This window comes from Hypanus sabinus, chromosome 27, assembly GCF_030144855.1.
Source record: "Hypanus sabinus isolate sHypSab1 chromosome 27, sHypSab1.hap1, whole genome shotgun sequence".
NCBI classification, from domain to species: domain Eukaryota; kingdom Metazoa; phylum Chordata; class Chondrichthyes; order Myliobatiformes; family Dasyatidae; genus Hypanus; species Hypanus sabinus.
Window position 1 is genome coordinate 31,415,505 of NC_082732.1, and position 22,650 is coordinate 31,438,154.

The 22,650-nt window shown below is 44.6% G+C and overlaps 1 protein-coding gene across 1 annotated transcript in view; it reads right to left on the bottom strand.

Moving 5' to 3' along the window:
- plch2a (phospholipase C, eta 2a) overlaps nt 1-22,650 on the bottom strand; it is a 310,297-nt gene that overhangs the window by 28,922 nt on the left and 258,725 nt on the right. The window contains exons 16-23 of the mRNA XM_059952164.1: nt 20,621-20,721; nt 20,112-20,209; nt 18,979-19,161; nt 17,082-17,189; nt 13,532-13,656; nt 10,674-10,758; nt 6,827-6,973; nt 6,250-6,329 (exon numbers count right to left, since the gene is read on the bottom strand). Coding sequence (XP_059808147.1) covers nt 6,250-6,329; nt 6,827-6,973; nt 10,674-10,758; nt 13,532-13,656; nt 17,082-17,189; nt 18,979-19,161; nt 20,112-20,209; nt 20,621-20,721 — 927 coding nt within the window. The remainder of the gene's footprint in view (nt 1-6,249; nt 6,330-6,826; nt 6,974-10,673; nt 10,759-13,531; nt 13,657-17,081; nt 17,190-18,978; nt 19,162-20,111; nt 20,210-20,620; nt 20,722-22,650) is intronic.

The following is a 22,650-nucleotide window of genomic DNA, read 5'->3' on the forward strand; positions in this document are numbered from 1 at the left end:
ATGCTCACCCTCAACCTGCATCTGCCTTTCATTCCGATCTAGATATGTCCATACATGGCCTCCTCTACTGCCATGATGAGGCCAGACTCAGGTTGGAGGAGCAACACCTCATCTACCGTCTGGGGAGCCTCCAGCCTGGTGGTATGAAAATTGAATTCTCCAATTTCCGGTAATTCCCTCCCCCTCCCCCTTCCCCTATCTCGGGTCCCTCTGCCTCTCTCCCCTTTCAACTTTCTGCTTCTTTATCTCTACAGTTCTTTCATGCTTATCCCCTCCCCCTCCCCCCTTTATCTTTCCTCTGATTGGTTTTCCACCTGGTGTCTCTAGGCCCTACCCCGTCCCCTATCTCTAATACTAGGCTTCGGCCCTCTCTCCCCCCCCCCCCCCATTCCTGATGAATACTAGCCCGAAATGTTGGCTACTCTTTTCTCATGGATGCTGCCTGACCTGCTGAGTTCTTCCAGCATTGTGTATGTATTCTGGAAATCTACCATATTGTGGTCTCTGCCTCCTTGGGGATTCTTAACCACAAGAGCTCTTATGAATCCTTCCTCGTTACTCAAGACCAAATCTAAACTAGCCTATTCCTGGGTTATTCCATATCATACTGTTCTAAGAAGCAATCCCTGACACACTCCATGAATTCTTCCTTGCCAGATTGATTCATTGAATCAATGCGAAGATTAACAAGATTAATGTCCTGTAAAGCTCCCATGAGAATTTTGTCCCCTTCAAATATGCCCTAGATATTTCCACATTTGTACTCCACCCTAACGAAAGGACATGTTTTAGGGTCCTATCTATGTCTTCTTTGCCCTAATATTTAAGATTTCAATCCAAAATAACCCTATATTACCATCCACTGCTTCAGTATCACACTGCACACTGTTCTGAACTCTTCCTTGATTAATAATACTACACTGCATCCTTTCTCTTTCAGACTGTTCCTTTTGGACAACATATACTGTAATCTGTTGAGCACCCAGTCTAGATCACCCTGTCTCTGTAATAGCTTTTAGACCATACTCATAGGTTGCAGTCTATGCTGTTAACTCATCTATCTTATTGCAAATGCTTTCTAAATTACAAAATTCAATTTTGTACTGTTTTTACTAACTCCTGTGCTGCAGACTTCTGTTCACCTTTTCTGTCAATCTTTTCTTGTCAATTTCCCCCTCACCTTCTCTGCTTTCATTTCCTCCTAATTTATTCATGTAGCCCTCCCCTCTCCTATTCAGAGATTTCAATAATAACTCATTTTCTACTACAAAACTTTGAAATCCTCATTATGGGTTTTTGAACTTTAATATAGAAATTAAAAAGACAATTGGTGCACATTAAAATATATTTCCATGTACACAATATCACGCATCCTCACCCACAGTTCTAATTTACCACCTCTGTGCCTTTAGTAGCAGGTTTACTCCCAAAGATCTGAGGGAATTTAACTACTTTCTTTCCAAATCTTTCCATGATGATCTTTCCTTTTCAATTGGTTGATAGCATTGATATCCCTGGGATCATTTGCATCTGTTATCTAGGAAGTACCTCACATGCAGACAGATTTTCCACTAAGCACCTTTGGCAGAGATTTTCTTCATGCAACTTTACTTTAAAAATGCTCGCATATATTTTGAGTATTTTACTGAAGTAGCAGCCTGGATCCCCTGCTGATATATTGCTGAACTCAGGGTGGAATTACATAGACATTAGCATAGAATTGCAGAGAATTTACCACTCAAGGAGCTATTTGCCTTGAAGTTCTATAAAATCTGTCCCCTAACTGTCTTCTCTAACCCCTGCCCCATTACTTCAGAGATGCCAGTCTTGATCAGTCCCTGTGACAGTGCCAAAACATTCTGAGCAAAGATTCTCCTGAAGTGGTGGGGGAGTTATAGTAACAAGAAGGAGGTTGATCAGCCCATTGGCTCTCACTGTCCCTCTGCAGGATTCCAGCCAACCATTTCCCATGTCCCTATAAATAACCGTACCTGATCCCTTTTGGTGAATCAGACAGTGAACTTCAGGTCACAACCACTCACAGTGTGAGAATGACTCTCTTGTCACACCTGGTTCTTTCATCAACCACCTTATATCTGCATAGTTAGATAAATACTTCTGCCAGGATAGGTTTTTAATATTCCTTCAGACCTTTCTTAATTTTGAACAATTTAGTCAAACCAGTTTTCAATCTTTTCTATTCTGAGAACAGCCTTTATTTCCCCAGATTATATGTAACTGGGGCAACATTTCTGTACCATCTTTTAAGGACTTCACATTTTTACTACGGTTTCAAAATACCTCATTACTTGAGTTACGCTTCACCAGTGTTTCAGAAAGCTTCCATAAACTATCCTGTTTTTGTATTCTTTGCTTTCATTTATAAAACTCAGGATCCTGAAACCACTTCCCATTTGTCAGCAAACTTCAACGTTACTTAATTTCCAGTCATATATTCCTCTTTCTGCTCCTCAGGGGTCCCTGATCTGCTCCTCGGTGGCTCCACTGCACTTTCACCACTTGTAGGAGGTGTAACCTTCCCCTTCATCTCCTTCCTCATCCTCAGTCAGAGACTTAAACAAAGCCCTTCCAGGTGGGGCACCTTTTGCAACGTGATCTTCTGCTTGTGATCTGTCTTCCTCTATACTGGTGAAACCAAGTGTAGACGAGCCAACCATTTTACGGAGCACAAGTGGCTGTCCACTATGGCCATTTTGAGCATGTCATTTTAACTCTCCTTCCCGATCCCACACTGAACTGCCTGTTGTCGGCCTTCTGTACTGCTACAGAAAAACCTGACACAAACTGGAAGAACAACATCTCATATTGTGTTTGGGTAGCTCACAACCCACTGGTATGAACACTGAATTTTTCATTTTCAGATAACTCTTCCCACATGTACACCCTTCTATCCACTCAGTTGTCTTTCCCCTTTGATGACCTTTCCCATTTCTTCCTCCACCTGCCCACCATCTCCTCCGTATCAGGTTCCACCTATCACTACCAGCCTCTGTCCCATCCTTCACTCATACTGCTGTAGACTAGTAATTCTTCCTCTCTCCTCTCAGTCCTAATGCAGGGTCTCAACATGAAACATTGTCTCATATATTTTGCCTCCACAGATGCTGCTTGAATCTTTGAGTTCTTCGAGTGTTCTATTTTAGTTTCAGATTCCAGCATCTGCTGTCTCTTTCGTCTGCTACTCTCCCTGAATTCCATATGGGTTTAGATGTGCCAATACTATTGCAATGACTGATAGTATCTGACTCCATGTCTCCCCTGTACAGATGTCAAAATCTCCCCTTAGTCTTCTTATTTCTTGTGGAGAACAGAAGCCCACAGCAAAACTGGCTTTTGGTGTTGTCTGTGTAGAGTTTGTATGTTTTTCATGTGCTTCCCCTGGGTGCACTGGGTTCTTCATACATTCCAAAACATGCCCATGGTGGATACCCCATTTATGTGTAGGCAACCGATAGAATCTGGGAGGAGTTAATAGAGGAATCGGTCACAAAGAAAAACACTGGACGCACTGGAATTATCTTGTGGACCAGTATCCACAAATACCAAAGGATAGACTGAAGTGGCTTCTTTCTGTGTTGTTAGGGAATATGAAAGAGCTCCACAAACACAAGAGATTCTGCAGATGCTGGAAGTCTAGAGTAACACACACAAAATGCTGGAGAAACTACGGAGAGTCAACGTTTCAGGTCGAGGCCCTTCCTCTGGACTGACAAAGGGTCTCAGCCCAGAACATCAGCCACTTATTCCTCTCCAAAGGTGGTGCCTGACCTGCTGAGTTCCTCCAGCATTTTGTATGAGTTACTATGAAAGAGCTCCAATAATCAAGCAAGCATGGAAATTACCCTCCGCTTGACTGGAGAAGTGGCGTGGCAGAAGTCAAATACCACGACACTATCTGGAACAAAACCACCACTTTATCTGCATCCCATCACTCAGATTAAACATCCACTCCACCAAGGTGTGCAAATGTGCCTTGCTATACAAGCTACCACCCATTTCACTGTCGATGAGGATAAAATAAAACAGGTAAGTGAAGACCATCATCTGCAGGTTCCTCTCCAAGAGTACATGTCCTGACCTGGAAGCACATCCTTCATTATCACTAGATCAGAGTCCTGGACTCTCCTTCGGGGGTTATTGCGGGAATCCCAGTTCTGCTTCTACAAGGCTGCCCACCACCAGCTAAATCCTCAAGGCAAGGGACAATTAAAAACTGGGGCTTTCCAGTGAGCTACCCATCCTCTCAACGAACAGAATAAAAAACAAATGGGTGAAACTAAAATGAATGAGTCTGAATGTGTTCAACAGATTTTGAACGAAAAATAATAATTTTCTTGTCTTCAAATGTTAAAAATCTGAACAATGTGTGAAGAAGAACAAAATTAGGACGTCAGTTTCACTTATGGAAAAGGCTGTTAATACACTGCTCGTCCGAACTGATGTGTGTTAACATCTTTCCCTGTTCTAAAATTACACAGATTTTCAATTCAGCTCAGGCTCCAACAGATCAGCCTTGTGCATTCATCAATGGAACAAAAGCAAAAGGACGTACAGACACATCGCCACGGAGGAGAAGATTAAAGCTGTGTTCTAATCTTAGAGCACACTATCAAAGAAAAACAATTTCTATTTGTCTCAGAAATATTACCTACAACTGATTAGATCCAGCCCTTCTGTCACTTGTGGAGCTGCCAGGTGTCTTGGCTGTATAAGCCTTTTCCTTTGACAGAACCGACTGAATGAGATTGATTTTAATCATCACCTTATTTCGTGCCTTCTCTAGTGCAGATGTCTCTTAATTAAAATAGATCCAGCACTCTGATTCCTGAATTTTATTGAAAGGCATGGGATTTTAAGCAGAGAAATGCATTGCCATATTTATTTGGCACTGTTCAATACCTCTGATGATTTGAATAGTTGGTATTATTCCAGCTTTCCCAAATCTGACTTAGCTGAAGATTAAAGGATAAGGAGCAGCATTCGTCATTGGTATCAGTGGGAAAAGAGCAGCTCACTGCACTGGATCCCACATGGCCTGGACGAGTACCTCAGTTTCAGACTCATAAAGCACTTCCGGAAATATCATGAAAAGTTGCTGAGAGATTTTGCAATTATGAATAATCTTCCCTTCAAAGCTGATTCATAATTTTAATTGTGTCATGACAACTTTTGTTGGGTGTGTGAGCACCTGGACAGCCGGAATTGCTCCAGAACATACAAGGCCAAAAAAAAATCTGCTTCTAAAACAATAAGGCCAGGCTACCTGACATAAACTCTTTGGGAATGTAGTGGGGCAATGGGCCCAAGTTCTTGAGGAACACAGTGAAGACCTTCTAAAGATCTAGAACCCTGCTGCATGGGTTGGGGAATGATAGTCATCTAGAACACAGGCGGGCAAAGCCCAGGATCTTCTGGAATGCAGAGGAGGTATTCTATCCAAAAATTTTCTAGAACAAATACGAAATGTCCAGGGCATTAATTGAGTGACACACAACTAACTGTAGCTCATTCAGGCTCGACTGCAATTGATTTAATTCTCAAAGGGTAAATAGCAACCAACTGAACACAAAAATTATATTTAAAAAATGAGCATTGTGAGAGGACTAACCAACAATACCCAAATGCAGCTCAGGCAGAACCGGTGAACACAATGGGAATGTAATTTCCAATCTGCATTGAACAGGTTAACAGTCAAAAGTGCCATTACGCTCCTTTCTCCCACCCGATGGATCACTACTGGAGCAGGTTATCTCCACTGACCAACCCCTCCCTTATTCCACTCTCTCACTGTTGTATGAGTTGGGATTCATCCACTCTTTGCCTTGGGGACCGACACTTATTTAGGACGGGATGAAGAGTTGCACCATCTAAGGAAACCAAAGGGCAAAGTGAGTTGCAAAGTTGCTGTGACAAGTGTGGGGCACCTTGGATTTCCACAGGCTGGGTCATCTTGTGCCACCATTACTTCACTAGGTTTTAATACAGCTGGGCTTCCCACTGGGGCTTCCAGCCTATAATCAGCCAGGCCTGCATCTGCTTCACCTCTACAATCAAACAGTGTCACCAACACCAAAGTATTGTGGCAACACTAATAGATTACTTAGAAAACTGGAGAACCAAATCAGTCCCAGCTTCTTCACAAAGACGCGTGAACTGAGAACTTCACCCAATCTCCTTTCACTGCTTGCAGAGAGGAAAGATGTGAAAGCTGTCGTAAGAGGCACTCACCTTACCACTGATGTCATTGATGGCGACATGAACAAAGATGGAGGCTTCCTCCATCCCCTCCAGGTACACGTGCCGATAACCTGTGGAGAGAGAAGGAAGTGGAAGCTAGCAATACAGCCCTTTGCAGGTAAAGAATTAGGCCATATGGCCCATTAAGGCTGCTCCACCATTCTATCATGGCTGATTTATTATCCCTGTCAACCCCATTCTCCTGCCTTCTCCCCGGAACCTTTCACACACTTAGTGCTCCTGCGCCTACAGGAGCCTGACCACTGAGAGCGTTACATTTAGCGGCATTTCCAGGCACAACTGGTCTGGCCAAACAAACCCGTACAGACACCCAGTTACGAACAAGAGAAAAGCTGCAGATGCTGGAAATCCAAGCAACACACACTCACACAAAAGAGTACGGTCGATGTTTCAGCCCGAGTCCTGCTGAAGGGTCTCGGCCCAAAATGTCGACTATGCTCTTTTCCAGAGATGCTGCCTGGCCTGCTGGGTTCCTCCAGCACTTTGTGTGTTTAGCATCCAGTTATTGAGCGCTTCTCCCGAGATACGGTGATATTCTCTGACTTACCAGGCATCATGCTGGTGAAGGCCAAAGTTCTTTGACCAATAAAATCGCGACCAATAGGATCGTGGTCCCAGACCAGGAAGCGTACTAGTGCAAGTTCGGGCATGTGTAGCGTGAACACCAGTGTCTCCTCCCACATTGGGTTAAATCCTGCAACACATGATGTCACCCTGTTAGGGCATGGTCAGGCCTTCTACAAGAGTCTGGATTACCAACAACCACACAGTTCCTTAAGGCTCAGCTGCAGGTCACAGCCCATAAATTACGGAGTCAAGTCCCTGCCTGGAGACGTGAGCGGATAATTTATGCTGACGTGAGAAAAGGTAAGTTGTGATGAAAAAATATTGTTACTCTGTAATAGGGTGCAGGTAGGTTGACTGAATGGGTGAGAAGCTGGCAAATGGAGTTTAATGTGAGGTCATGCATTTTGGTAAAAGAAAGCAGAAGATGATTATTATCTAAATGGAGAAATATTACAGGTTAGTTCATCACTGAGAGATTAAAGGTTCTTTGAGATAATCATAAAAAGTTATCAGGTAAATGCAGCAAGTAGTTTAACATAGAACATCAAAACCTACAGCACATTACAGGCCCTTCGGCCCACAATATTGTGCCGACTATGTAACCTCTAGAAACTGCCTAGAATTTCCCTACTGCATAGCCTCAATTTTTTTAAGTTCCATGTACCTATCTAAAGGGACTTAAAAGACCCTATTGTATCTGCCTCCACCACCGTCGCCAGCAGTGCATTCCACACCCCCTCTCTTTGTGAAAAACTTATACCTGACATTCCCCCTGTACCTACTTCAGAGTACTTTAAAACTATGCCCCCTCATGTTCGCTATTTCACCCCTGGTAAAATGCCTCTGACTATCCACACGATCTATGTCTCTCATCATCTTCTACACCTCTATCATGTTGACTCTCACCCTGCATTGCTCTGAGGAGAAAAGGCCAAGTTCACTCGACCTATTCTCATAAGGTACACCTTCCAATCCAGGCAACATTTTTGTAAATCTCCTCTGTGCCCTCTCTATAGTACCCACATCCTTCCTGTAGTGCGGTGACCAGAACTGAGCACAGTACTCCAAGTGTTGTGCTGTATGGCTGAGAAGACAGATAGCATTTTGTCCTTCATTGCAAAGAAATAGGGAAATTACATGGCACATGGATGAAAGAAAAATGGAGGGTTATGGGGTAGTGTAGGTTTAGTAATTTTTTTTAAGGATTATATGGCTCGGCACAACATGGAGGGCTGAAGGGCCTGTATTGTGCTGTAGTGTTCTCTGGTTCTATGGTATGGGTGAGGGTTGGTTTGTTGGGGATCGGTGATGGCACACTGGAATAATATGTACAGTTTTGGTCCTCTTACCTAGAAAAGGATAGAGTAGCATTGGAGGCAGTCCAAAGGAAATTTTCCAGGTTAATTCCTGGGATGGAGGAACATCCTATCAAGAACGTCTGTATTCTTAAAGTTCCAAAGAATGACGAGTGATTTTATTGTAATCTTAAGAGACATCACAGGGTATATGTTGAGATGTTTTCACAGGTGGGGGGGGGGTCTTGAATGAGGAAATATCATCTCAAGGTAAGAACCACGCATTTAAAACAAAGCTATGTGGAGATTTCATTTCACAGCGGGTGACGAATCTCTGGAATTCTCTTCCCCAGGGATTGTGAAGCTAGGTCATGAGAAGCATTGGTAGAGACAGTCAATTCCACAGCTTCACCACCCTCTGGTAAAAGAAATTCCTTCTCATTTCTGTTCTAAATGGGCACCTCTCTATTTTGAGGCTCTGCTCTCTGGTCCTAGATTCACCAACTATAGGAAACATCTTCTCTACATCCACTCTATCTAGACCTTTAAATATTCGATAAGTTTCAATGAGATTTCCCCCTCATTCTTCTAAACTCCAGTGAGAGCCATGAAATGGTCCTCATACATTAACCCTTTATATCCCAGAATAATTCTTATGAACCTCCTCTGGACCCTCTAGAAATTCCAACACATCTTTTCTTAGATGAGGGGCCGAAAACTGCTCAAAATACTCTGTGTGGTCTAAGCAAGGCCTCATAAATCCTCAGCATCACATCCTTGCTCTTGTGTTCTAGCTCTCTTGCAATGAAGCTAACATTGCATTTACCTCCCTTACCACCAACTCAATGTGCAAGTTAACTTTTAGGGAATCCTGCTCTAGGACCCTCAAGTCCCTTTGCACTTCTGATTTCTGAATTTTCTCCCTGTTCTGAAAATAGTCTATGCCTTTTTACCTTCTACCAAGGAGCATGGCCATACACTTCCCTATGCTATATTTTATCTGCTACTTTTTGCCCAGTCTTCCCATCTGCCCAAGTCCATCTGGAGACTCCCTTCTTCCTCGACAGTACCTGCCCCTCCACCTGTCTTTGTACTATCTGCAAACCTGGCCACAAAGCCATCAATTCCACCATCCAAATCGTTGACGTATAACACAAAAAGCAGTCTCAATACAGACTCCTGTGGAACACTACTTGTCACCAGCAGCCAAACAGAATAGGCACCTTTCATTCTGACTCTGCCTCCTGCCAATCAGCAAATCTTCTATCCATGCTAGTATCTTGTATTACAATGGTCTCTTATCTTGTTAAGCAGTATCTTTGCGGCATCTTGTCAAAGGCCTTCTGAAAATTCAAGTAAACAACACCCACTGACTCACCCTTTGTCTCACCTGCCTGTTGTTTCCTCAAAGAATTCCAACAGATTTGTCAGGCAGGATTTCCCCTTAAGGAAACCATGCTGACGTTGGCCTACTTCATCATTTGCCTCCAAGTACCCTGAAACCTCATCCTTAATAATAGACTCTAACATCTTTCCGACCACTGAAGTCAGGCTAACTGGCCTATAATTTCCTTTCTTCTGCCTCCCTCCCTTCTTAATGAGTGGAGTGACATTTGCAATCTTCCAGTTCTCTGAAACCATTCCAGAATCTAGTGATTCTTGAAAGACCATTATTAATGACTGCACAATCTCTTCAGCTTCTTCTTTCAGAGCCATGGGGTGTAGACCATGAACAGACACTCAAGGGTGTCTGTTTTTGGGTACCTCCTGTTTTCATACACTGCCACTTTGAAAGAATTTCACTGACTTAAAACCTGGTGGGACATCTTGAAATTGTCAAGATGTCACATAAAAGGAAACTTATTTTCTACAGTTTTGTTTCAGGAGGGGTTCCTTAATAGTTGGTGGATATTCTCATGCTAAATCCTTGTGCCTCTTCCACGGATCCTTTGAGAGGTCAGCAGACGCTATTGACCGAGCTGACTGTTGTTCTGGTGTTGGGTGCCACCTAGTGGGTGGATGAATCAAAGTGGCAGCAGCAATTCTGTCAATGGCTTGGACCTTGGCTCTGAGCAGACACCATCAGGACGAATAGCTGAAAACTTAGAAATGGATTCAAAAACAAAAAAAAAAGGCAGAAGTGATAAGAACAGAAATTTCAAGTCCTGTTCATGTGATTTCATGGTATCATTCATCTGTGAAGAATATGGATAGACCCTGCACACAGTCTGCACATAAACAGCCGAAGAGACAAACTTCTGCACTTAATTTGGTTTCCTCCTTGCTCTGGTGTCTCAGTTACCAATGAGATTAAAGTCATAGGGTTTGCTAGCACTGAAAAAGGCCTTTTGGCCCAACATGTGTACTGACAACTGTCTAGCACTCATCCAATCCCTTCAAGTGCTCGTTTAAAGTTTACAGCCCATTATAAATCTCACCCAGCCAAAGGAATTGTGAGTCACAGGCACCCGGTTCACCCATAGAAACCTCTCCTTCCCACCCCACACTGGTGTAGCACCCCACTCTACTTACCATTGTCATCCACTACTCTGGTCTGCTCCTTGAAGCAGTCAACGGGCAAGCCGATTATCTCCACCTCCACAAAAGGGTCAATTATCTATGGGACAAAGTGAGCAAAAGTGTCAGTGAAGGTTGCAGTTATTGGTTTAGAAACGCTTACCCCTCAGCTGTGGCATGAAATGGCTGCCATTATAGATCCAATGGGCTGGCAATTCATGGAGTGAACAGGGCAAATTCAGATTTTCAAATGCCCCACATTGGGGTTTTCCTTGGATTGTTAGTCCATTGCCATAATCACTGGTTTGCTATAGAGGTGTAGGGCTCCATGGTAATCTATTGATTAGCATAAAACTATTACAGTGCTAGCGACCCAGTTTCAATTCTACCACAGTCTTTAAGGAGTTTCTATGTTTTCTCCGTAACCCCATGGGTCTTCTCCGGGTGTACCAGTTTCTTCCCACATTCCAAAGGTGTACAAGTTAGTAGATTAATTGGTCACGTGGGTATAATTGGGCAGTGTGGGCTCATTTGGCCAGATGGACTGTTACCGTGCTGTGTCTCTAAATAAATAAATAAAGTGGACAGTGTTAGGAGAGGAAATGCTATAACCAAGGAACTATCTAAACATCCCACCAACCTAAACCACAATCTGACTTTGGCAATGTCCATCCTTCTGTTGCTGGGTGGCTTGTGCAAAGGGACCTGTTTCAAGGAGGTCCTGTCACTCTTAATCCATCGAATACTGAGAGGAAATTTCCCCCGCCATCGTCATCCATCTTAGAAGGAAGCAAATACATGGGAGCTGAGCAAGCCTTTCAACCAGCGTCGTGAGGCTTGGATACAGGCCCTTCGGCCCATCTGAGTCTGTGCCAACCATTCAAGCACCTGCGTTTACACAGATCTTACCCTAGTCCCTATTCCCATCAATGTCTCTCCTCCCCCAGCTCGCCAACACACTGGGGTTAATACAGCAACCATCTACCAATACATGTGTCTCAGGGATGAGGAGGAAATTGGAGCCTGAGGGAAAACCTATGTGGTCACAGGGAGAGCATGCAAACTCCACTCCAACAGCACTGTGGATCAGTTCTGAACTCAGCTCCCCAGGGCTATGAGGCAGAGGCACTGCTGTGTCCCCCATTCTAGCTCCTGAAGCCCATTCTGTTGTCAAATTACAATTATTTCGATCTGGATCTTAACTTGGTTCAGACTCCAGCATAATAAAACTGCATCAATCTTGCTTTTCCATTATCTTTGATCATTAATCTTATTGTAAGGAGAAAGTTCTAGACTCACAAGCCCGGAGGTTTATTAGCGCACTGAGCTTAGGGTGCCAGGTTGGGACAGTTGGACAACTCTTGGTGGTTTTCCCATGTGACCTCAACATCTGATCTCCACGGACACTTCCCACCTACTCTTCTGGTGACCAATTGAAAAGCGAACAGACCCTCGTCCTTTCAAGTAGATGATCCATGACCCTCGGTCAAACTACCTGTTCTCCTAATGCCAGACTGGTACAATAGCACAGTGGTTTGTGCAATCGCTTCACAGCGGCACCCATGTAAAGTCGGGGTACGGTCCCCCCCACAGCCTGTATGGAATTTGTACGTTCTCTCCATGACTACGTGGGTTTCCTCCAGGTGCTCTCAATTCCTCCCATAATCCAAAGCTGCATCGTTGTGGTTAGTGAGTTGTAGAAATGCTATATTATTGCCGTAAGCATAGTGATACTTGTGCGCTGCCTAGCACAGTCCTCTCCGATTTGATTTGATGCAGATGACATATTTCACTGTATCTTTCAACGTACCTGTGACAAGAACTATCAATAAAAATGATATCAAGGAGAGCGTCCAAATCATTCCTGTTCACCGATGATATTTTCCTGGTTCAGGCTGTGTCCTGAACACTGACCCTTCATTTCCAGAGGCACTGGGACAATAAAAACCCTGTCGACAAAGCTGATTAAACCTCAGTCACTGGAACGGACTCAGAAGGGATTTTTATTGAAAGGCCTTTACATGAGAGCCTGGATGGAGAAAATTTTCCCCCGTGGTAATGATGTCTAGAGCTAAGGATAAAGTAAGGAGTACAAGGTTTAGCGGGGATCAGAGGAGGAATCTATTTTGGTTTGAGGATGGTTGGTATTCAGAACACACAGACTGAGGGGGAGGTTGAGGCAGATATTCTCAGAACACTTCAGAAGTGTTTAGGTGAACACTTCAAATGCCGAAGCATAGGTAACTGTGGACTGCATTCCTTGGAGTGTAGAACACCGAGGATATGTGGGAACTACATCTAGAGGTCATGGGTTAAGGGTGAAAGGTGAAAAGTTTAAGGGGAACATGGGGGGGTTTGAAACTTTTTCACTCAGAGGGTCGTGAGAGTGTGGAATGAGCTGCTATTGCAAGCGGTGCACATGAGCTCGATTTCAATGCTGAAGAGAAGTTTGGATAGGTACATGGATGATAGGGGTATGGAGGGCTACAGTCCCAGTGCAGGTTGATTGGAGTAGACAGTTTAAATGATTTTGTGTGGAATGAAGGGCCTGTTTCTGAGCTGTGCTTTTCTCTAACTCTATGAACTGATGAATTGTAAGCCGGTAAATTTGGTTTATTACTATCACACATTCCCAGGTTCGCTGAAAACTTTGTTTTGCATGCCATCCATACTGATCATTTCATTACGACAGTGCAATGAGGTAGAACCATTATAACAGAAGGCAGAGTAGATCTGCAGAGAGAAGTTTGCAATGAGCAGGCTCACACCAGTGCCAACTTGCTTGAGGTTAGAATAGAATGACATCTTATGGATAGCATGGACTGCGTGGGCTGAACAATCTCTGTAAGTCTTACCACCAAGTGTTCACTGACCTCTCCCCTGTCGCCCAACATTGAATCTTTGGGTTTTGGAAGCTGTTGGCCACTGATAATCCTCAGGACCAGTTGTTTCTTTGTCTGTTCAGACAGCAAGTCGTCTGCTGTTGTGTTCAAGGTACCTGGAGGAAAGTTATCCTTTAGTATGTGACAAGTCCCCCTCGTTAAAAGCCGCCTTCTCCCAGCTCCCGAAACAACTCAATAAATGTAACAAAACATTCTCAGGTAATTCACGCAAGTCCTAAACAGTCGCACACTTACAAAGGACCACGTAATGAGTGGTGGCTGGCGCCTGCTCTCAGAGTTCTGCAAAGGGTCTTAGGGAGTAACTTGGAGGAGGAGTGAGGGGAGTACAGGGGTGGGAAACCGTGGCCTGGCAGAGGAGTGGAAAGTGAGATCATCCAAGAGAGCAAATTGGAGGAAGCAGAGGTCTCAGAGGGTTGCGAGGTTGACGGAGGACAGGTAGAGGAGGGTCAGGTAATCAGAATCAGAATCAGTTTTGTTTATCGATGACATAGGTTGTGAAACTTCTTGTTTTCTAGCAACAATATAGAGCAATTCAGGAAATATTGTAAATTACTGTAAGAAATATATATATATATATGTGTGTGTGTGTGTGTGTGTGTGTGTGTGTAAAATAACAAGTGGAGGAGAAGAAACTGTTCATAAAGCATTAAGTGTGTGTCGTCAGACTCTTGCATCTCCTCTCTGACAGTGGCAATGAAAAGGGAGCATGAAAAGAAATCATGTTCAAGGATGAAAAACAAGACATTGTCAGAGGGGAGAGTGGGTTCTAACAGACTTAGTAGGATTGGGTGATGGCTGAACAGAACTCGGTACAAGTTAGATCGCAAGAAGCATCATTTAGAGGGCACATTGAAAAAGGCATAAAGTAACGCGCACAGAATATCAATGAAAGGTCTGTGGCAGGATGAGAATGATAGTGGGTCGTACTGAGGACAGAGGGCAAGATGACAGGCTCATTTAACAGATGAAGAACATTATTCAGGATTTAACTGAAAATTCATCAGACACAGACATTTTTAAGAGAAGATACTGTAAAAGGTACAGAATCAAGAACCATGTCTGGGAAAGTGGACACTGAGTGTGGGAATATATTGGTGAAACAGAAAATTGTAGGAAACACTGTTGTAGGTCACAGTGTTGGGACACTGCAATGAACGTCACAGTGGAAGGACACTTTAGTGAAGGACAAGAGGAGGGACAATTTAGTGAATGACAAAGTGGAAGGACAATTTAGTGAAGGACCAGTGCAGGGACACTGCAGTGAATCTCACAGTGGAGGGACACTGCAGTGAATGACACAGTGGAGGGACACCTTAGTGAAGGGACAATTTGGTGAACAACCAGTGGAGGGACAGTTTGATGAAGAGTTCAGTGGGGAGGACACAGTGGAAGGCACTTTGACATTGGCAGTGATTTGCTTAATAGTATAGCTGACTGTTCTGCCCTTTGTTTCCTCTTGGTCGAATCACTTGGGCTCTGACAGCAGAAAGATGGGCACAGGGTAACCAGCAATGATGCAGCAGGCAACAAACTCCCAAGTTTGCATCCAGCCTCTTGCATCATTGACCCTGAATGCAAACCACCAATGTCCCACACACTAGCATCAACACCTTCACAGCAAGCACCAAACAGTGATGCCATCAAGGAAAGGGAATGGTTCACTGAAGGATGACTGAGAACATTGAACAATACAAGCCCTACAGCCTATGATGTTGTGCCATTTTAACTTACCCCAAAATCATTCTAATGCCTCACTTCCAGATGGCTCTTCATTTTCCTTTCATCCATGTGCCTATCTTAAATGTTCCTAATGTGTCTGCACTCCATGCACCCACTACTCTCTGTGTAAAAACCCTACCTTGGACATTCCCCCCTACACTTTACTCCAATCACCATAAAAATGTGCCCTCTTGTATTAGGCATATCTGCCCTGGAAGTCACCTTCCCCCTCATCTGGTTTCACCTAGAACTCACTTTCCTCCTCATTTGGTTTAATCTATCATCTCCCAGTTTGTACTCCTCCCCCTCCTCTTTCCTTTCCAGTCCCACTGAAGGGTCTTAGCCCAAAACGTTGACTGCTTACTCCCCTCCATTGGTGCTGCCTGACCTGCTGAGTTCCTCCAGCATTTTGTGTGAGCTGTCCGCTCTACCTATGCCCCTTATCATTTTACACGCCTCTACTGTCACCTCTCACTCTCCTACGCTCCAGAGAGAAAATTCCTAGCTCCTCTGATCTTTCCTCATAAGACTTCAATCCTGAGGGTGTTTGTACAAACGATGAGGCAGCTGATGTGACAAGTTTAAACTGAGTTGAGAATTATGCAGAACATCTCTGTCTGTTCCATCAAATCCAAGTAATCAGCCACAGGCTTAACATTTTCCATCTGTTATGGTTTTGCTGTCTGATTGTTATAAGGCTATTTCAGACCTACAAGCCAGAACCAGCAAACTTAAATATCAGACAGAAGTAAATAATAAAGAAATTCAGGAGACTCCTTTAGATAGAGGATGGGATTGTGATAATCCATGGCAAAGTGAATCTAACAGGCTCACAAAGAGAAAGGAAGATTTGAAGGTTATGCTGCCAGAGCAAGATGGATTGGGTGGGAGGAGGCTCATGCATATTAACTGTTCGGGCCATGCTGTACGGACCAAGCAGTACTCAACCCTGCTCAGCTAAGTCGTGCTACCCGGCAGACACCCTGAGGATCAAACATATGTAGGAACAGCTGAGAGGATCACAGGGGTCTCCCTACCATCCCTCAGGGACATTTATCAGGAGCGTTGCATATGCCGGCTCCTCAATATTATTAAGGATCGCACCCATCCATCCAGCATCCTCTTTGACTTTCTACCATCAGGCAGGAGGCTCCGATGCATAAAGACAAGAACGGTCAGGATGAGAAACAGTTTCTTCCCTCAGGCCATCAGGCTTCTGAACTCCCTGCCGCATCATATTTGAAGTGTCACTGGTTAATCTGTTCTGTACCTTACAATACTTAATACTAATGGACTTTAGTTTGTTATTTATGTGTGATTCATCTGTAGATTTTATCCTTACCTTCATAAGTTATTGTGTGTTGTGTGTGTTAAGTGTACTACCGTGCTCCAACCCCTGGTTTGGAGAAACATTTGTCTCATTTCTATATACATTATATGGTTATATACATTATTTTATATATATGTATGTAGTTAAATGATAATAAACCACTTGACTTGAAATTTAATTAAGGAGCTATTGTGAGTTACTGATTGTGTATAAAATAACAGCAGTTTGGTGCTACAAATTTGTTGCTGGCCAGGATGATGCAGAGCCCATCACACAGTCCCTCCCAGATGCTCAGATGGAGAAAAGATCTTTATGCCACCAGGGTTGAAAGGGTATGTCTCTCACCAATTCGTGAAGGCCATTCCCTCTGGCAGGCAGTTACCGGGACTGGGCAAGATCCACATCCAGACATCAGAGGTAAAAAATCAGAGCTGAGTAACAACCCCAGGTACTAAAGTTATTCTTCCTTACCTTCAGTCATACACTTGGGTTTGAGGACATAGCCACAGTTCCCATTAGAGTTAAACTTGGCTCTGTTAAGCTGCAGCACTCTTCCTTCAGACTGGTAATTCAATGCAACTGGAGCAAGATGGAGAGAAGATCATTACTGTTTTATGGGCATTAACTGCCTTCTGAACCTTCAACCTGCCACAGATCTCACTACTTCTACTCTCAGACCCCACCACCCTCCCCACCCATTAAATGGCTGAGCTGAGATTTCTACACATTAAGCATCGTCAGCCAGTGTACAGGCTGTGCGGTCACCTGGACTGGAGTCACCATGACGTCTCTTCACTTCTGGTGAGTTGCTTCTGTCTCTAATTAATATTACTGATTAATTAGTTCCTAGGATTTGACATAGGGACCATCTAATGCAGTTGTATCACTTTCCTCTGAAGACCAATCTCCCACACTTAGCAGAACTTCTTCTCAGGAACAGGAGCAGATCATTTTTAAACACAAGAGATTCTACAGATGCTGGAAATGCAGGGAAACACACACAAAACATTGGAGGATCTCAGTAGGTCAGGCAGCATCTATGGACAGGAATAAACAGTTGGCATTTTGAGCTGAGACCCTTCAACAGGACTGGAAAGGAAGGGGAAAGAAGCCAGAATAAGAAGGTGGATGAGGGGAACGGAGAGGTGAGGGGAGGGGGCATGATGTGAGAAGTTGGGAAGTGATAGGTGGAGAAGGTAAAGGGCTGAAGAAAGGAATAGGTAGGAAAGGAGAGTGGACCATGGGAGAACAGGAAGGAGGAGGGGCACCAGAGGGAGGTGATAGGCAGGTGAGAATAGGAGAAGGGATAAGAGGGAATGGAAAAAGGGAGAGGGGGAGAGTAATTACTGGAAGTTAGAGAAAGGTTGGAGGCTACCCAGGTGGAACATGAGGTGTTGCTCCTCCAACCTGAGAGTGATCTCATCACGGCAGTGGAGGAGGCCATGGATTTACATGTTGGAATGGTTAATTTATAATTTATTAGTGTTTTTGGATCTGGGCGTTGATGGCAGATTTATTGCCAACACCTAACTGACCTTGTGAAAGTAGTGGGGAGCGCCTATTTGAACGCGGGCAGTTTTTCTGGTGAAGGTACTTCCACAATGGTGTTGGTAGAAGGTTCTGGGATTTCGACTTGGTGACAACAGAGAGCAGGTGTCCTGAAGCATGTGACCTTTTTGGGTTTAGGTGTCGCTGACAAAATTATCAAGGCAAATAACCGCAGTGCAGTTTGCCTATGGAGCAGTAGGGGGAATGGATGCTTAAGGTGGTAGATGTAGCGCCAGTCACACAGGCTTCTGCATCCCGGATGGATTTTTGGAGCTGGACTCATCCTAGGACATGGACAGTATTCCATCAGTCACTCATTTGTGTGTAGTAGGTAGTTGAAAGGCTTTGGATGCCTGGAGGTGGGTCACTCGCTGCTGGATACCCAGTCTCTAGCCTACTCATGAAATCATGTGGCTGGTCTTGCTGAATTTCTTGTTGAATAGTGAGGTTGTTGATGTTGGGGGTTTTAAAATGGCAATGCCAATGAATATCAAGGGTAGCTTACATGTTCTCTTGTTGGAAACTTGGCTTTGCTCAGCAGCTTATGCTTGAATGATGTCTTGGTCTTGCCGACCTTCATACATCTGCTCTGCCAATCAGTGAGGACACATCTGATCTAAATCTGAATTCTTATCCTGCCTGATGTGGATATGGTGCCCAATATGCAGCACACAAGCGAGCTTCAGACAAGAAGTGAAGGGAGAGTCATTGTGCACGGACTGAATGGGAAACTCCTACTGGAACTTGGACAGGAGCTGGCCATTGGGACCAGATGTGGGGGCAAAGCGTTAAGTGCAGGGGTGCTGTGTGGTTTATGTACCTAGCTGGCAGCCTGCATTCCAGAAGGGCTGTGGGTTGAAGTTACTGGAGTCCACCCTGTAGGAGGAAGGGTATATGCGGGAGAGCTGCCGCTGGTTCACCCGGAGGAACTGCTGGGGCTTCTGTTGCAGGAGCTGGTGGGTTTTTGCTTCGCTGAACGAAGAGACCTGCCAACTGCACACGACTGTTGGAGAGACCAAGCACAAGAGCAGTTACCAAAGGACAAGTGAGAGGAACACAGCCACTCCCACACTTAAAGCAGCAAGGACCCGATCCTCACAGTACCCCAGGCCCCCTCACCTGCCCAGACCTCTTGCCAGACTGATGAATCAGAAATAGTGACCATCACTCGACCGGATACTCTGCCTTTCTAACAATGGGAGGAGAATGTTCTATCAATAGCTTCGGGTTTGTCACAGAATCAAACAGCAAAGAAGGAGGCCATTTCAGCCGAGAACTTCTCCATGCCAGGCCCACCTTTGGGTCCTACTCCTATGCTTTCTTCCACTCTGTTTTCCACACCCTGCACACTTCTCTCCCTTGAGAAATTGCCTGATGTTTTTGGACTGAAATCTCTTTGCTGTGGACCAGGGGTACCCAGGTACTCGCCCATAGCTCAGTGGTTGAGTTGCCATCAGGTTCCTGCTCACCAACATCTAATCTCTCATCCTCCCACTCACCAGTCTCCAAACTTCCAACATCCCCCAACTCCCTAATCTCTGCTCTCAACCATCCACAGTCTCCATTCTCTTGACTAACACCACTTCTCAATTTCCAATCTCCCAACCATCCCCCATTCTCCACTCTCCAGTCCCCCAACCGCTTCCCAATCCATAGCATCTGATTATACAATGGCTCCGTAATGCTTGGCCTCAGACTGAATTCCTTTTGGCCAACAATCCCTTCAAAGGCAAGTCTGAGCCTGGAGTGCTGATGGTGTGAGGTCTGTGGACCATCTCTGTGGGCAGGACTATAGATGGTTCCCTCTGTATCACCCAGGTTGGACTGTCTGAAATTACGCCTTGTAATATCTAACTGCCCTAGTCTCACACCCTATGCCCATCACTGACTCCGTCAGGTTTTTTTTTCATGGGTCAGATGAAATAATAAATCAGTGCATTTTGTACCACCCACCTTCAGAGTCGATATCGTATATGCCGACAGACTTTGTGTACTTAACCAGGTCCGAGAGCGCCCGGGAGAGTTTCATGGTCTTCTTCTGCCTACTGCTCCTGACAAAAGAAGGGAAAGTTAAGCATCTGATCTATGGTGTCTCTCAGACAGGGTAAACAGGAGGTTAGAACTGATACTATGAAATCTGCAAACTACAGCTATTAACACTTGTGTGAACTTCCAGCGTTCAGGAAACTAAATGCTTACAATTCAAACAATTGGGAACATTAAGGGCGGCTGAATGACGTTGGCCAGAATGGCCTTCTTGCAATTGGCTTTTGTAGCTCTATAAGTAAACTGTGAGAAACTATCCTTAGATCTGGGCAATGGGACTGTGTCAATAAGTGCTCGATGTGAACTAGACAAAATTGGCCAACCTGCACCTTCTCCAATGGTCACTCCTCACCTTTGTCCGAATGTTCTGCTGGGCACGGCCAGTCCCCCTCCTTCAGTCCATCCCTCTTACTCACCTTGCTGTGTGCACCGTGCTTCGCCCACCAGTGGTCTGATGCTCATGTTCTTCTTCATCATCCTCCAGGCTCGAGGACTTCTTTATCTTCACAGCTTTTTTCTGCAATAAGTGAAATCGTAACACTGATCGAACGGTCATAGGTTCTGACATTGCTAAGTGCCCTTTTCTGTGGCCCCTACAGGGACCCTGGTGAGGCAGTACCACAGAATGTTACTGAACAGGCTTCCAGCAATTTAGACTCTTTGATGCAGAGATCAAGTTAAAATTTCACCAAGAAGGTTGCGGAAAATTTGGGAATGAATATTAAAGATAGTGATAGAACTATCAGATTGTTATCTGTTTGACTAGTGACATGGGAAAAGAAACCTGCCATCCATACCCAGGTTGGCCTGTGGCTCACCCCAGAACCACTACTATATTGGCCCTCAACTACATTGTCAGATTAGAGGCTATTAGGTGTGGGCAACATATGTCTACATTCTGTGGACAAAGTTAAAAAAAATCCTGAATTCTGGTCTCATCCTGGTGTGCAACCACAATGTAAAGTTAAAGGGGGAGCAAAAGATATGTCTTTGCACCCTTACCCACCATTTTGTCTATGATGGCATACAGAGATATGTAAAATTATGAGAAGTACAGATAGGTTAAATGCAAGTAGGGTTTTTTCCCCCCACTGAGGTTTGGAAAGACTAGACTCAGAGGTAATTATAAACACAAGATATTCTGCAGATGCTGGGAATCCAGAGTAATACATGCAAAATGCTGCAGGAACTCAGCATCTCAGGCAGCTTCTAAGGAGAGAAATAAGCAGTTGGTGCCTTGTGCCGAGACTCTTCATCAGGTCTCGGCCCGAAACGTCTGCTGCTTTTTCCTCTCCATGGATGCTGTCTGACCTGCTGAGTTGCTCAAGCATTTTGTAATTGTTACTCTAGAACTAGAAGTCATGGGTTAAGGGTGAAAGGTGAAATATTTAAGGGGAGCCTGAGGAGGAGTTTCTTCACTCAGAGGGTGGTGAGAGTGTGGAATAAGCTGCCAGCGGAAGTGGTGGGTTCAAGTTCAATGTCAACCTTTATGAGAAGCTTAGATAGATAGATGGATGGGAAGTGTATGGAGGGCTAGGGTGCAGGTATGGGTTGATGGGATTAGACAGAATAATAGTTTGGCACAGACTAGAAGGGCAGAAGGGCCTGGTTCTCTATGATTCTATGGAGCCTTAGGTCGCAGTTTAAATGGGTCTATGTGATATCCTGACCCACCATCACTGACAGTATGAGTCCAATTTCAGTGACACAGCTCCTACACTTTGTGAATACAACTTCAAGATGGCTTACTGTTTGCTCCCATCTTTGCCTCATTTCCACACAATGCAGTCCCAGCTGTGCTGGTACCATCGAGCACAAAATAAAGCACCTACCATCACCCTAGGAAGTTTAAGTGCAACCAGTGATTGACCTTTGAAATGCCTTCACTGAATATGGAAGGATAGAGAGCAGTTAATCTCCACGCAAACTCCCACATGTATCTGTGATTAGATCATCTGTTTAAGTGATGAATGAGCTCGTCAGCGCTCTCAGGAGCACTCCCTGCTCTCTTTCTGATAATGTCATGGGCAGAAGAAGACCAAGACCAAGACTGATCTTAATGGAAGGATGCCAACTCCAACAGTGTGGCCCTCTGTTGGTAATGCACACAGCCACGAGCCCAGATCAGAGTTTCTCATCCAGTCCTGTGGAACCCTGGGGTTCCGCGAGAGATCATGATTTAAAAAAAACAAGCATCGACTTTTGAAATTGGCACAATGCGTGATGCTGGCACTCGCAGTGGTGGGCAGTGACCGAACAGCCCCGTTAGCAATCTCGTGTGAGGTCTCTCAGCCCAGTAGGGCAGTGCACAGCAGGGCCGTGTTTATTTGGTGGAGTCCATCCTCAGTTTTTGACGCAAGATAGGGGAGGTGATTGATAATTGGTGAGTGCTGTATTGCATGGAGGGGAGGACGGTAGGCTGATGAGGAGCGTGAAGTGCGTTTTC